The 15,712-nt window shown below is 38.2% G+C and overlaps 1 protein-coding gene across 1 annotated transcript in view; it reads right to left on the minus strand.

Annotated features, from left to right (window-relative positions):
- LOC308397132 (clavesin-2) overlaps positions 1–15,712 on the minus strand; it is a 50,464-nt gene that overhangs the window by 30,316 nt on the left and 4,436 nt on the right. Inside the window, exon 3 of the mRNA XM_080882870.1 lies at positions 14,755–14,929. Within this exon, the coding sequence (XP_080738996.1) occupies positions 14,755–14,929 (175 nt within the window). The remainder of the gene's footprint in view (positions 1–14,754; positions 14,930–15,712) is intronic.

Here is a 15,712-nt window from a genome sequence, read left to right on the forward strand (position 1 = left end):
TAAAGTTAACCAGTTTTTCCACCTTATAAATGGAAAATGAATTTAAACTGGATGTCCCGATTACACTGCTTTAGATAAAAAAAGATAAATTACAGGCTGTCTCGTAACCTTTTTATTACACTTCATGGCGATGGAGAAAAGCAGGAGGATTATAAATCAGTAGAGTGGAATTAATGTCCTGAGATAGACTTCTTCCCAATCATAATAAAGTGATATTTTACAGACGATTACTTCTAATGAAGAAACAAAGTGTTTTCATACATTTTAAGCCGCTTCACAAAATATACAGTAGGTCAACATTAATCTCGGGAATTTTCTGCAGCCAGTGTTGGCACAATTTTCAGGAGACCCAGTTATTCTGCAGAGCTCTATATGTTACATAACAATGCTAATGCACTATATCCACAGAGACCTTGCTTACTGGAACAATACTCTACTGTACATGTTAATGTGGTCTAAATATCTGCAGATATGCAGGCTTGGGGGATAAAAGTGTGTCACTATTGCATATTTTGTCAAAAAATAAACATGGTTAAAGATATACACATACTTTTACAAGCTGAAATAATTTACTGAAAACGTTTTTGTTTGCTCATATTTTACTAAGTCTGTTCTCCATTTACCAGAACCAGTCAAGCCAGATTTACTGATTCTGGTTCGGTCAAAGGTTTCTTTGTCGTTCAAAGGGAGTGTTTGCTGCCTAGTGTCACCGTGTGTTTAGCCCACAGAGGTGACTGATGTGTTTGTCTCTGATGCAACAGTCAAACTAGGAAAGTTAGTGTTTGGACACAGAGTCATATGTGTATATGTGACTGTGTAAAATGCACTTGAGGTCGTGTTGCCTTTGAAATGGTTGCTTTGGAGATGGGGATCGTATCTGTAACCAGTCAAAGTCATGATTGGCTGACGTTACTGTGAACTATTATTAAACTATTTTAATTTAGAATTCAGCCACAATCTTGTAACTTGAAACAAAAATTGAAATTCCTCCACAAATAGAGACATAGTTTCTGTAGGAGGAGAATTTAACTGCAAAATGATGCTTATGTATGAATATAACAAGAATACGATGCATTTGCAACGAGTTGAGTTTTGTCCCCTGTTGCAGATATCACCAACTTCCTGGACTGATTGCAACATTGATTGCTGGCAGTCTGTCGACATTACACATCAATCTGTCTGAGATTTATTTGAGGTCAGTCCAAGTCATATCACGATCTCCCATCAGAGAGGTATATTATGAAGGAAGTTCAACACAGTTAGGCTTTCGTTAAAACTCCAGTGGGAGATAATGGGCATTACAATGTCCACTTTCTTTTGAACTGGGTTGCCTCCTCAGGCTCTGTGTGCTGACATAAAAAGTGGGAATTTCCCAGGTCACATGACTTTTCTTACACAGAAAATGAGACCCTCTGAGTGTGTCATCCAATCAGAGACACATTCAGATGTCATTAATCTTGGGATTAATCTTGATTTTTATTCAAGTTAATTATTTTAATGCAGAGTGTGCTCTCAGTGCTGCTGGTTATTTCAAAGATGAAGGCGCGACATTAGAGCTCTGAAACTTTAAACTGCTCAAACAGTAAATTTTTACTGTCCCATAGTCTAATAAAAGATATATGAAAATATCGTTAGTTTGTTGGCAGAGCAAAGTGAAATCAATTTTATTGAATGAACAGGAATTCTTGGTGTGTGTTCCAGTAGCTACAATTCCAGCAGCGTAAAAGAGATTTAGCAGCAGAATCAAGGTTGACAACATTTATACATTTACTGCAAATGAATAAATAAACGTAACAACTCCAGTGACAATAGGCTGCTGTGACATCTGGGCTTCATTTGTAATGTTAGTAAGGTACGGCTTAACAAGTTGCACATATAAAACACATCATGTAATTTACATGCTGTAAATGAAAAAATCTGTGAAAATGTGTCATTTGCCCTCAATTTCAAACTGAAGATAACCGGCTACCAACCAGGTGATGTGTTCAGCATAAATTACCATAGTGATTTAGCCAGGAAATAAAGAGAGCCACATTCATGACACAGAAAACTCTGAATTTTGGTTCAAGCCATTTACACATAAAGTCATTGTACACCTTTCTAGTGACCTATGCAAACACCAGCTACTTACTGTAGATAGGCAAATTTAAAAAAAAAAAAAAAAATAGTGCAATCCCAAGACAACCACCAATTTTTCCAACTGCCAAGAAGGTTGCTGCCCTATCTTTTCTCTAGTGTGACTGAGCCATAACATTGTCAGGTCTTGATCCGAAGTACCCTGAAAAGACTCGGCACTACTGAAATCCCACATTCCCACATTCACATGTTGTAGCTGTCTGATGTTTCTTGTGGGAAAATGTTGAAAATATGCAGAACAGATGGTAATGTGGGCTGCTTTTGTTTGTTTTTGTATAGTCCTTGCCATTAACAAGACAGACATCATAACAGACAAAGGAGTGAAACAGAAAAAGAAGTCCAATGAAGGCACGGCCTGTTTTCTCATTCTTTCTTTTTTTTTCTAAATGCCTTTTTAACACTTCTTCCTCTCTGAGTTGAAGCCCACTTACACCTCTTTTCCTGTTCAAGCCCGCTTTTAAACCAGCCTATGCCTTTATCACAACTGAGTGGTCTGTCTTTTGGAGGACTCCCACAAGTGCGCCTCTGTAGCCTCAACTTTGTCTGAATTCCAGCAGTTGTTCTCTCTGTTTAGCCAAAATAGGCTCAAATGGACATATGGACACCAACATGGTCTCACGAAATACACCTTAGGCTGGAGTAGAAGTGATCATGATTGTTTTGGAAGTTAATCCTGATGGGATTGTTTGGAAAATAACAAATTCCTTTAATGTCTGTTAAAACGTTTCATTGAAAAAAGAAAAATATCAGCATGAACACCCACGAGATTCAGCTCAAATAGATAAAACAAAGGGAGTACGTCTTTATGCTGTTTTTGAAACAGTATGCATGTGTAGCTAGTGAATATTTAGTGTATTCTGGAACATTTAATAATACATTAAACATGGTGTCTTCATATAGCACATAATTCGTTTACAGCATTTTGTGGCGCACTCACTGACACTCAAGTGCCTGTGAGCATCCGCGGAAGAAAGAAAACGAAGATGGAGAAATGTGTTTCTGTCTCAGCACACACACGAACACTCAGACGCACAACAAAAGGGAGCCCATCTGGAGGAGAGGGCAGAGCAGATAGCGAGGCAGTCCGACATGTTGCCGTGGCAACGCAGCAAGGGTGGGATGTAGCAGGGAGGGAGCCGCGGAGGGCGGAGGAAGAACGGAGGAAGAGGGGGGTAAGGTGAAACACTGTAGCATTCAACTGGCTGCTGACAAAGAGGATGATGATGATGACGATGCTTCTTTGAGGTTGAGAGGAGGGTGAGGCATTTTAAAGAGGAGAGCAATGAATTGTTCGGACTTCATTTTGTGTAATGGCTGAGGTCATTTTTAAACAAAACGAGCGATTACCTCAGTGTGGCTTGAATGCTCTGTCTGCTGTGACAACATTAAAACTGCTCTGCCACTATTGTCCCCGCTGCACAATGTTGGAGTGGCTGAATTGAGTGAAAAGGGACAAAGATAAGGGGGAGGATGATGATGTTGCTGAAGATTTAGGGGGGAGGGCAAAGAAAACAAAAGTAAAAGGGTTTGAGGAGGTGGAGACGGGCAGCAGAACTACTGATGGTTTAATGATGCGAATCAAATATAAAATATTTACAGCTTTTGCAATCTTACAAACAGTGAAATGAAAAGCTGTGATTAATCCTCTGGGGACTATGAGTGTCTCTACAAAGTATCATGTAAATAATCTATTACCATTACATATTAGTGTTAGGATAGAATCAGCAAATACACAATCCACTATTTTATGTTCCTCATTCTCAAAATGTATAAGTACCGATCTGATCTGGCAAATTAAGACTTAATAGGAAAATATGATCATTTAATGTTGGTTATTTAACAGTGTTCTTAGAGAAAGTGCTACCTTCTGTTGCCAATAGCATCTGACTGGCCTTTGGATTTGGCTTTTGTTTTGTTAAAAGTTTTGACTAGAAAAACATTGAAATATATGGATAAAAATCAAATAATTTAATGTATATATAGTATTTTTATTTTTTTCCAATTCATTTTATTTATCCATTTTATTTTTGTATGTAAGCAATGGTTACTTAAGATAAAGAGAAAGAAAATTATCCATCTATCAATTTTCATTCACTTACCTAATTAATTATTAAAGGCATTAAGATGTGAAATGATTACCTTACAGTAAGAAATATTGAAACTCGTATGTAGTGTTGCACTGATTTTGCATTCAGAAAAAAAATAAATAAATAAAAAATAAGGACCAGGAATGAATTGGCAGCTCATTCATCCCTGAAAAAAAATGTGATGGTATTGCAGATTTTCAAGATGATATATTTTAGACATCCTGACTGATATAATACTGCACATTTGGAAACTCATATCCATTGTATATTATTTAATTTTTACAGAGAAAAAGGCTGAGTCAGTCAGGAGCTTATTGATTATGGGTGAGCTTGCACATCCTGAGATCCATAAATAAAAACCTGAATAGGACAGAAGAACAGCAAGAAGTGATACAAAATAGATTATTGGGTCTGGCAAACAACCTAACCCCAGTGGATAAAAATACAGGTAGCGTTTATGATGCCCAACCAATAAGCAGAATTTAATGTATTTTTGATTGGCTGAGATATTTGGCATAATGTCTCTTTTCTCATTGCATATGTTACACGATCCAAAAGAAGAAACCGGAACATCGGTGACACAGGCTATTGTAATGCATGAAGCAGCTCGTGTAGAAAGTTAAGAAAGTTTTAAGAAATGTTTGATCTTTCTTGTCATTGGTTGGATCTCAAACTAATGAAAATTAAAATCCATGGAGAAGAGATGAGATCCCAAACATTCATATTCAGGACAAATTCATCTGGTTTCACTAGAATCTGAACAATAGTCAGTTTCTGTGAAAAAGAAAAATTACCCACAAACTGATCGATATGACACTGAGTTTAACCTCATGCGCAGTTTGGGTGAAGACTCATTTGGTGATCGTTGTATGGAAGTTTTACTAAAATCTAACTAATATATTTAGGAGAAATGCACGAATGGACACCTGGCACCTGACCTTGTACTGTAAATCTATCCATTTATACTCACAAACCTTAATAATATTTATTTTACAAGGCTACATCCAAACCAGTGTCAGCGTTCAGCTTTCAGCTTGGAGGGAGGTCGTGTGAAGCAGTTTGTAAACTGAAAAATGGCTAGAAATTCTATCATATAGTAACACAGCTCTTTGGTGTACTCAATCGATTTTCAGAAATTGGATCATATATAGTGACATAGTAATGTAGACAGAACTGATGGCACACATATAAAAGCATTACAGAAATATATAGAATATATAGATTTAAGAATAGCAGGATGTTGGCGCGCGGCTTTGCTGTGATGCACTTTGTTTGTGGAGAGAAAGCTGCTACTCCATTTGGCTTTAATTATTTAATGGAAGCAGAATCTCATTACGCTTTCTGCTAAAAACACAAAATGAGAGCAACCATTGGATTTCCTAACACCCCCCCCCCCCCCCCCCCCCCCCCCCATAAAAAACAAAACATAAACTGTGCGATGGACAAAATCTAAATAACGCAGTCCTTCCAGCTGATCTGTAAATCTGAGCCAAGTTCCGCACACAGACAGAATATCACTGCTTTTCACATGATTTTTAGGACATTAAAGTTAAACGCTGCATCCTTGAATGCAGCTTAAACACATGAAGCTGCAAGATTGAGTCCACTGACTGTCAGCGACTGCACAGTCGGTTACCCATCAGATTCAGGACAGCTCATTCATTACAGTGAGTGGCAGGTAGTTGATCTGAGGTCAGATGGCGTCAGACTGTGACAGATCACGTTAATGAGGTGATTCACAAATCTAAACCTCAGGAACAAGACAGCATGAGAAGCTGCTGCAGTCCACTGTATGATACAACATGTTACACTCATGACACAGAAATAATGTCAGTGTAGACAATAAAATCTGTCAACAAGATGAAGAGCTAAGAAAATATAATTTCTTACTTTAGTGGTAGTGTGTCCACAACTAAATGTTTAATGCTTTTCTTGTTTTAAGATTTTTCAATGTTCCTCTGTTTTTTAACCTGCCTTAAAAATCTCTAAAGTCATTTGTATGACTTTTCTTGAACTGTTTTTTCATGTAAAACCTGTTCATATATTACTTTAAATCATACTTTTGAGAGGAACACCCTTAAAGAACCACACAGTACCACACAGCTCTAATCCCTCTGTAACACTGTAATCCTGGAGGATTATGTCAGGATGGGTTTGAATCCCATTTTGCGCACACTTTATTACCTCCTGTGTTTCTTATGACACTTGAATGTAATCAAATTTACACACAAAGAAATGTAAGTGGAAGGTAGTGCTTCACACAGTCGAGTAAATCAGTCATGAACTGTGTTGTATGTTCTTATAGGCATAGGAACACAAATCCCAAAGAGCACCATCTGTCTGCAGCAAACAATGAAGCAGCACATTAAACAAAGACTGCAGAGAAGTTCAGCTTAAGGACACAAACGCTGTTGCATCAGATACTAACTCAGAACTCTTGCCCCGTTGACTGTGTTCTGACATAAATCGGTAAGCAGGGCAAAAAAATAAAAACATTAAAAAAAAACACAACTGGAAGGATTGTTTTTCTAGGTGTGTAAGAAAAAAGATGGTAGAAGACACACAACATAAGATCTACAATCACTGAAGAAGATATTTCACACATGTATTCCAAACCTTTAGACTTCAAAATCTGCAAACCACAATGACAAGAAATCTCAGAGACTTACGGCCATGCTTCTTTAAAAGTGTCCATTATATCAACTTTCTGCTGTTTTTGTTTCCTTTATTGTGTCATGCTTTTTGTGCACATAAAACATTTTGCAAAGTTTGTATAAAAGGAGATACTCACTGTCTAACTGCTGCTGAACTGCCTGAGACACACTGTTTTAGGATCCAGGCTTTTTTCTATAACATACCTAAACTGGTGTTTAACACTCTGGTTTGATTCTCGACCAGGAGCTAGTTTGGTGCGCCTTCAAAATGAGCCACTGCCTTACTCATATTTTCATCATGTTAGAGTTTCTAACTGATGGCTCTTAAAGGGCCGTTCATTGATTTAAGATCATGCCACTGCCAAATCTAGAATGAATCCCATTCATTTCCACCTGAAGGTACCAAAAAGCTGGTCTAAACACAACATCACCAAAAAAAGGCCAAAAGTTGGGACCAACTGTGGGTGGAAAAGAGGTATTACGTGTTACATAAACTAATGTCTGACAGGTCAGCTGACCAAACGTTTTAGAAGGGAAAGACAGGAGCAGATGAAAAGGATGTGCTGCATCAGAGTACCACATGAGTACACTGATGCAATGCCACTTTCTTGGGTTTAAACATACTGCAGCAGCATCGTGTCTTATGTCAACACGGTGAGCCTATAAACCAAAGTGAAGTTGTTTAGCGATGCTGTGCCACATTTGGCAAAAACCGAACACAACATATCAACGCAAACACCTCGTACCAGCTGCCAAGCACAGCACAGCCAACTATGACCTCCTCTGTATCCTAAAGTATTCTAGAGTGAAATATGAGGTCATCTGTCAGGCAGCTTGGCCCAAACTGAGAATGAAGGTGTTGCAAAGGTTCAGTCAAAATCTAGACCTCAACCCAAATTAAACGCCCAGATGAAAGCTGTGTAAACAAATGCTCATAAACAATGATGTTTATGAGCATCATTGTTTATGAACAGTCATACAGAGCACAGTTACTTCAAATTATTCCTGCTCAAAGTGGATCTACATGTAACTGAAATTGGGTATACTTCATTTCTTACAGCCATTCATAGAATACCATAAAGGCTTATAATGTTGTTAGCATTCATCAATGAACGAGATAGGCTGTCTTAATCATTGGACAGAAGTGGACACATAATAGCTAAAGACAGTATACACATTGGTTTAGGTTTTTTTTGTTGTTAATGTTAAAAAAAAAAACAGGAGCGGGATTAATTAGCTAACTTAACGGTTATAGCTTTAGGCTAAGAAAATATAAATCTCCAGTCAAAGACCCAGCAGGGGGTCAACTTAAGCCTGGAACGTGGTTTGTAAAGAACTGGCAGAAACGTTGAATTTGCTGATCATATTTGTGCAGTCATGCTGATAAACCCTTAATGGCTAGCATGATCCTCCACACAATCACAACAAAGCAGAGAGTATGTTGTTTATTCTCTTTAACAGTCAGTGATAATGGGTCATGGAGTAAGACAGAATAAATGACCCCATCACTATCGCTGTCCCCCCATATTTCCTGTGTGCGTCTTGGATTTGCACTTACAGAGAAAAATAATAAAAAAATAAATAAAAGCCCAAAAGATAATCCTCAGAAAAACACAATCAGTCGTGTATTTGCAGATATAAAAATGAACACAGAGCCCTCGAGGGGGCCCCAGCAGGGATCCAGACTTGCTTCTTCTGTGATCTGTTCACAATACTGAGCTACAAATTTGGATCCCACTGCATGTGGCCTACATGCTATTTCCTTAAAACTAACACTATCAGGGTTGCCATGACAAACTTTAAAGCACAGACGAAGCAGTTTGAGCACCAATTCAAGAATGTCAAACTAGCTTATTTTGGGATGGTTAAGATTATTTATCCACCGAAAGGCAAACTCAACTGTCAAGCTCAATTTGAATTAATTTCAAGGTAAGTGGAATTGATTTGCCGTAGTTACATATTCAGCCTGTTTTTCAGCTGATAGGAAGGAAGTGTGGAACATGCAGTGAATTGTGGTCACAGCACTACTGAAAACCATGCAAGAAAAACAAGAGATTAACCAAAACCTAAAATAAACAAACGTTCACCCCTTTTGGTTTTGAGATTGATAACAGTTCCTCTAAAACACTAATGATACTGCATGCTTGTAGCTGCTTTTACATGTCTCGTTGGTGTCAGTTCATATCGACGTCAGAAAATCCTGCAGAACGAACTGAAAAGTCTTTAGAAACAAAGAGAAACATGGACAGCAGCGTATGAAGTTGCTGACGTGCAGAAAAGTTTAACTCAGGGATGCATTTGGTGTAAATCAGCCTGAAACTACTTCAAATTCTCACACCCAAAAAAGCTCCGTACATTAGTGTGAGTCAGCTGCTTTCAGTGCACTTAATGGTTTAAAGATTCACAACCAAACCTGCTCAGACTGAAGTGACTCACTGACTGTTTAACAGTATTCAGATCTCTCTCTGAGTGTGTGGGAATGATTCAGGCTTAATTCTGCTGTACAGAGGCTGAAATGCAATATTTAATGCATTTCCTAGGTGTTTATTTGGATTAAAAATTATTATTTGGGGAAAATTGTGCCACAAATGCAATTTATATGCACCTAACTTGCAGCACGATCCTTTATTAGCTTTTGAATTTGGGTTCATTTAAAAGGCCCTCTGCTCCGAGTATACTGGAGTCTTCTGACTTTTAAACAAGAAAAGTATGTAGTTCAGGTTTTAAGTAGTGGTATGTGTATTCTCCTTATTATCATTTAGCAAAATTTACAAAAACAGAGAAAACTACGTGTGTAGGGTCCTATGTATTTTTAGCTGTGAACTAATACGTATTTGTGGCTCCAATTAATATTCAACACACCAGGACAGCGTTTGTTTGTGTGACTGAGTCAAAACAAACAAGTGTAAGAGTGTACTCGTGTTATTCAGGAACATATTAATTAAGGTGGCACAATGATGGATTTTTTAATATTGTTTAGGCTTTAATGTAGCTCAGTGGGACAAAGAAATAAAGCATATGAGGCACGGGACACATGCACAAACACAATAACTGTTCGCAGGATACATTGGTACTTTATGGCATTTGCGGTAATTAAAAAAAAATGCTGACAATAGGAAAGTAAAGGCCATAGGCCATCAGAAATTATATTCTTTTCATATCCTGAGAAAAATAAGACTGAATTGATCACCACAGCCATTTCGATTTCAGTGTCTAGTTTTTCTTTTTGCATTTTATTTCTCAAAGTAAAACCAATTAAACCACCTTATCGCACCTATTTTCGTTGTTTTCTGCACCAAGCGAATGACTCAGGGCTCAGCTAATAGCTCCCATCAATAATTCAGGCTCTAATCTGTGTCTGGAGAGCCGTCAGAAATGTGTTATGTATGGACTCATCACAGTGATGCACTGGCTTGAGTCTACAGTTATTTCCTCCCCTTGAAAAAAGGGAGGATTTTTCCCTCACCAACATACCACATCAACTGTGTGCTGACAGCAGAAAACTAATGTTTACAGAAAGTGGAGGAGGTGGAAAGGAGCATCAAAGTATCCGGCTAAAGAAGAAATGCACTTTGCTAACGTCTTTGTCTTTGTGGGGATTAGTAGAAATGTGACTTTAGGGAGCATAGTTCAGTCTCTTCTAAGAAGAATTGCTGATTAGTTTGCAAAATAGCAGGATTTTGCCAACTAGTGACAATAAGACTAGTCACCTATATTTAGACCAATGAGAATTTGGCCAGATGGAAGTATGTTGACCAAACAACTGACCAGTGAACCCTGAGACTATCTCCAACACATAATTCATAAGAAAAAGCAAAGGGTAAATGATAATTAATTAATTAATTCTATCATTATAATGTGTATAATGATACAAAAAAGTGTACAATTCTGTATAATTTGGTACAAAGCCATGATATTAACATTACCAGACCACTGCAACCCTAACCACCCTAATATACACGTAAATACACACAACAGTTACAAAATGCTTTTAGGCATGTAAACAGTTCAGACTGTTCAGACTGTTATAAGCTGATAAGAGGGCAACAGTAACTCAAATAACCACTCATCACAACCAGAAGAGCATCTTTTAACATACAACACATCAAACCTCTAAGAAGATGAGCTACAGCAGTAAAGTCCACACCATCACACGTATCAGTTATGAACAGGAAACTCAAGCTGCAACACTGGGTCACCAACACTGGATGAGAGAAGCTTGGAAAAACATTGTCAGGTCTGAGAAGTTTTGATTTCTGCTGACATTTGGATGGTAGTCAGACTGTGGTCTAAACAACATGAAAGCATGGACCCATCCTGCCCAGTTCTGATGTTGGATCTTGGCACATTTTGGGCCCTTTGCACCACCTGAGCATTGTTTAAATGTCACAGCCTACCTCAGTATTTTTGCTGACTGTTTCCATCCCTTCTGACCACACTGTACCCATCTTATGACAGCTGCTTTCAGCAGGATAACACAACATGTCATAAAGGTCAGATCATCTCAAACTGGTTGTGCCTGACAATGAGTTTGCTGTACTCAAACTCACTGTCACTAGATCTCAATCCAACAGAGCACATTTAGGGTGTGGTGAAATGGGAGATTCACATTGTGGATGTGCAGCCAGCGTTTATGTGGCTCAACACTTTTTTGAATCTATGCCATGAAGAATTGAAGCAGATCTGGGAAGGTGAACTTAACAAACTGTCCGCTGAGTGTAAATTATACAGTGAGAATTTCATGTTACTGATCAATGTTTCCTGTCATTATTTGAAAGAAAATCTTCTGTTTTCGGCTTGGTTTCCAGAATATCAGAAGCACCGGTTCAATCATTCAAAATGTAGCTGCGAAAAGTCACCAGTCATTACAGCACTGGATGATTTCTACATTTTATTTCTCTCTGAAGTGAAACATATATATTGTCATCATGCTCAAACCCCTAAAATCACAGGTAACACGACCAACAAGTCTCCTATGGACCAAACAACAACAGCTGTTGCTATGGAGGCCTTTTACACAGTACCAACTACAAAGGTAAGGTAATTTGATAACCGTCATTACTCTCAGCCTTCTTTATATTCAAAAGAGGGTTTGATGCAGGTCCTGTTTATCAGCAGCAACATTAGATTTTTGGAAGGTAAACACTCTATTCTCACAGAGGTATACGGAAAGCTTCTGTCGTGCTTGTTTTACCCTCAGGGAATTTGCAAGAAAAAAACCACAGGATCCAAATTAAGTGTAAAACTCAAACGATGCAGTTGTGACACTTTGGTATCCATCACAGACATATCAGGTAATTTCTCAGACCACGCTGCGTCTCACTCAACACTTCCCTCAAGAAACACTTCCCCTTAGATTTCACTTGACTAATGGGGCTCAACACAAATTGGCAGATGATTCACAGAGATGTCGAGAAAGCAATAACAACCTCCCTTATCTATGTACACACACACACACACACACACAAATTTTTCCAAGATTTCAGAGAACATTACATTGACTTTCATTTAGTTCATTCAGAAGTAACTCTTACTTACCAACCCTTTGTCCTAACCTTATCTTAAACTTTGATGTATGTTATGGGCACTTTGTCCCCATAAAGAAGACAAATCCCCTAATGTGACTACAGACAGATTTATGTCACCACAACACGAGTAATTGTCACCCAAACACAGCAATAAGCAAGACCTTTCCTCTCGGGTTTGGCTAGTGACACGAGGACAGCGCTATATGCTGCCTGTGAGTCTTTTCTCCCGTAACCTATTTCAGTAATAACGTTAAAGGTGTTTGTGACGGCTAAGAAGACTAATGCGTTTTCATGCCATGAAAAAAATCGTAACTATACTAATATAAATGTCATATCTCACTTCATTTCTCTGTTTACACGATAAAAGCTGGAATACCACCTCTTATTAGCAAACTGACAACCAGTAAAAATCACTTTTTTTTTACATCATCTACCTGCCAAATGAGGCTTGAAAAGAAGAAGAAGAAGAAGAAATACCCAGCAGTGCGTAATCAAAATGGAAATGTCATTATTTTTTTCCTCATGCGATTTAACCTCTGGGAGGTCCTAGAAAAATGCATACACTATTGGTCTTAGAGCCACAAATCGACCACGCCATAAAAAGTGCTATAAAAAGATTATATATTAATATTTTTTCCACTTTAAATTAGCCAGTCTTTTAAAACTACTTCTCCCTGAAATATTCATACAAAGTTTTAATTATAGTTTCGTTGTTTTAAGGGTTAGGGTTAGGGTTAGCACCAACATGTATTTCGATCCACTTTTATTTTTTTTTTGCAGGAGCATAAAAAGCCCTCCAGGCGGCCAGCTGCTGGCAAGCTCCCCACAAAGACTGAAGGTGGAACGATCACGATCCCTTTAACCGTAATTAATCTGCAGTGAAAAATAGCGTTTATAATGGGTTTCAATGGGGCACAAATCGACCACTAAGTGTCATGATCCTGGGTCTTTTGACCCAGCGTTTTAAGTTTGAGTTTATTTTGTTCATTAGGTTATCTAAGTTCATTTGGTTATTAGACTCCTTGTGTTTTCTTCCCCTGTATTTAAGTTTCCCCTCAACCTTCGTGTTTCATGCTGCGTGTCATTTGTTATCAAGTTTGTATTATTATGCCTAAGTGTTTCTAGTTATTATTTTCCCCTCGTGTTTCCAACCATGTTAAATCTCCCCTGCTCTTCATGCGTTTCATGTCTGTGTCTTACGTTGTCAAGTTCGGGTTGTCATGTCTATGTCTCATTATGTTTCCTGTTTTATTGTGAAGAGGTCTGGTGTTCTGTGTTCATCATGTTCAGTTTTACTCTCCCACTGTGACGTCATTATGTTCATGTGTGCCAGCTGTTTCCTCATGTGTCTCCACTTCCCCTAATCACCTCCTGTGTATTTAAGTCCTCTGTTTTCAGTGTGTGATTGTCAGGTCGTCTGTTGTTCACGCCATGTTCTCCATGCCATGTTTCTAGGTTTCATGTCCAGGTTTTTCCATGTTGTTTGTTTAGTTCTCCCAGTTTAGGTTAATGTTAGTTTTATTTCTGTTTGCCTTGCCCTTTATTTGTACCTTTTCTGCCAGCCTCATTAAACGGCTCGCTTTTTGTTGATACTCAAGTCTTGATCCAAGTTCCTTGGTGTCTGCATTTTGGGTCCACTCTTCACAATACATACAGTCTGCTCTCGCCAGACTGTGACACTAAGACCAATAGTGTAAGTTTGTCTGTAGCTTAGCCACTGAAGCTAATTTCCGGAAGTCATACTGAAATTTTAACAGTAAATGTGACCAAACTTTTTTTTTGCAGACTTTCGCTATATTCCATTCAACACAGTGCAAATGGCGTGTATACGAACAATGAAAAATGGCACAAATCGACCCAAGACCACCCAGAGGTTAAAGAAGCTCACAGCTTTAACATGGTGCTTGACTTGTTCCTAAGTGGAACATTTCGACTGCAGAGAGGATGATGGAAAGAGGGCTGGAGGTTTGTTCCGGTGCTGTAGCAAAATCAAAAATAGTACTTTAGAGAAAAGTAAAGCTTACGATTTTACAGAAGAGGGAAAATAAAGTTGGTCAGGGACAAGACTATAATTGTAGAAGCTTAGAATATAGGATATTTATCCTATTTACTATGTTAATCGATGTATAAGTTGCTAACTTTTTGCTCTAGTGTCAAATATATTCAGGAAATAAGAATAATTTGCCACTAACATATTAGGACATTCGATATGATTGTAAAGTATGAAACTAAAGCTTTTCGTACAGGATTTAAGAACAATTCTGGTTCAGGATCAAATAAATCATTTTCATGTTTCGGGATGCAAACTGCAGCTCTGGAGTCAGAGTCAGATCCAACCCAGCTCCTTACCTGTAGTCCCTCAATCGCCAGTCGCAGCATGCTGGGAGTCAGTTTGGATGCCTGCTTGAAGGTGAAGTTACTCCAGTCAATGATGAGGATGAAGCCGTTGACCTGCAGCTCGGGATCTTCTATCATAGATTCCAGTGACAGCAAGATAGCCCTCAGTATGTCCACAAACGTGTATCTGAGACGAATGTAAGATAGCTTTTAATTTAACAAAATAGCAGAACAGATTTTACAGTCATGAAGAGAAATGAAAAAAAGTATATATATTGACGGTTTGACGAGCTAAGGAGATGAAGGACATTTGTAAAGTTAAAAGTTGAAAATATCAAACATCTCCCAGCTACACTTTCTCAAATTCGAGGATTTATTGCAGCATTTGATTGCAAGATAAAAAAAAATCTCTGGTTTGAGTTCTGATTAGACGGGTCAACACCGCGGACATCAAACTCGCTCATGACAAACTTTGATAAAGCCTTTGACATTTGCTAACATTGACTAAAGAATTTATTAAATAAAAAATGTTACTTGAATCAGTTAAAAGACAAGAGTGCTGAACTGCCCTCATTCATAAATCTCATGAAAGAGCTGTAGACGGTATCTCTGAATCAGCCTGACACAACTTTGTCAGTAAAATTTATTGATAACCTTCACTCAATTTAATTTGGTCATGAATTAATTATAGGTCTTTAGTTCCTTTGTGCCACAAAATGGTTGTGAAAAAGCTCAAATGTATCTGCTGGGTGTTTTCAGGGACATTTTAATTGCTGTCATTGGTGACTGTGTGGTCCCTGGTGCTACTTTCGTCCATCCCTGTGGGTTTTCATCCAGCTGATACCTCAGATGCTTCACGTACCTATTTAACACTTGTGCTTTTTTTCCTGTTTGTTGTTGCCCTTCATTATCTTATCTCGCTCTTCATCTTTCTCTGCTTCCTTATCAAGAAACCTATTGCCTTAGTCTA

Source organism: Rhamphochromis sp. 'chilingali' (genome assembly GCF_963969265.1).
Source record: "Rhamphochromis sp. 'chilingali' genome assembly, chromosome: 5".
In the NCBI taxonomy this organism is placed as follows: domain Eukaryota; kingdom Metazoa; phylum Chordata; class Actinopteri; order Cichliformes; family Cichlidae; genus Rhamphochromis; species Rhamphochromis sp. 'chilingali'.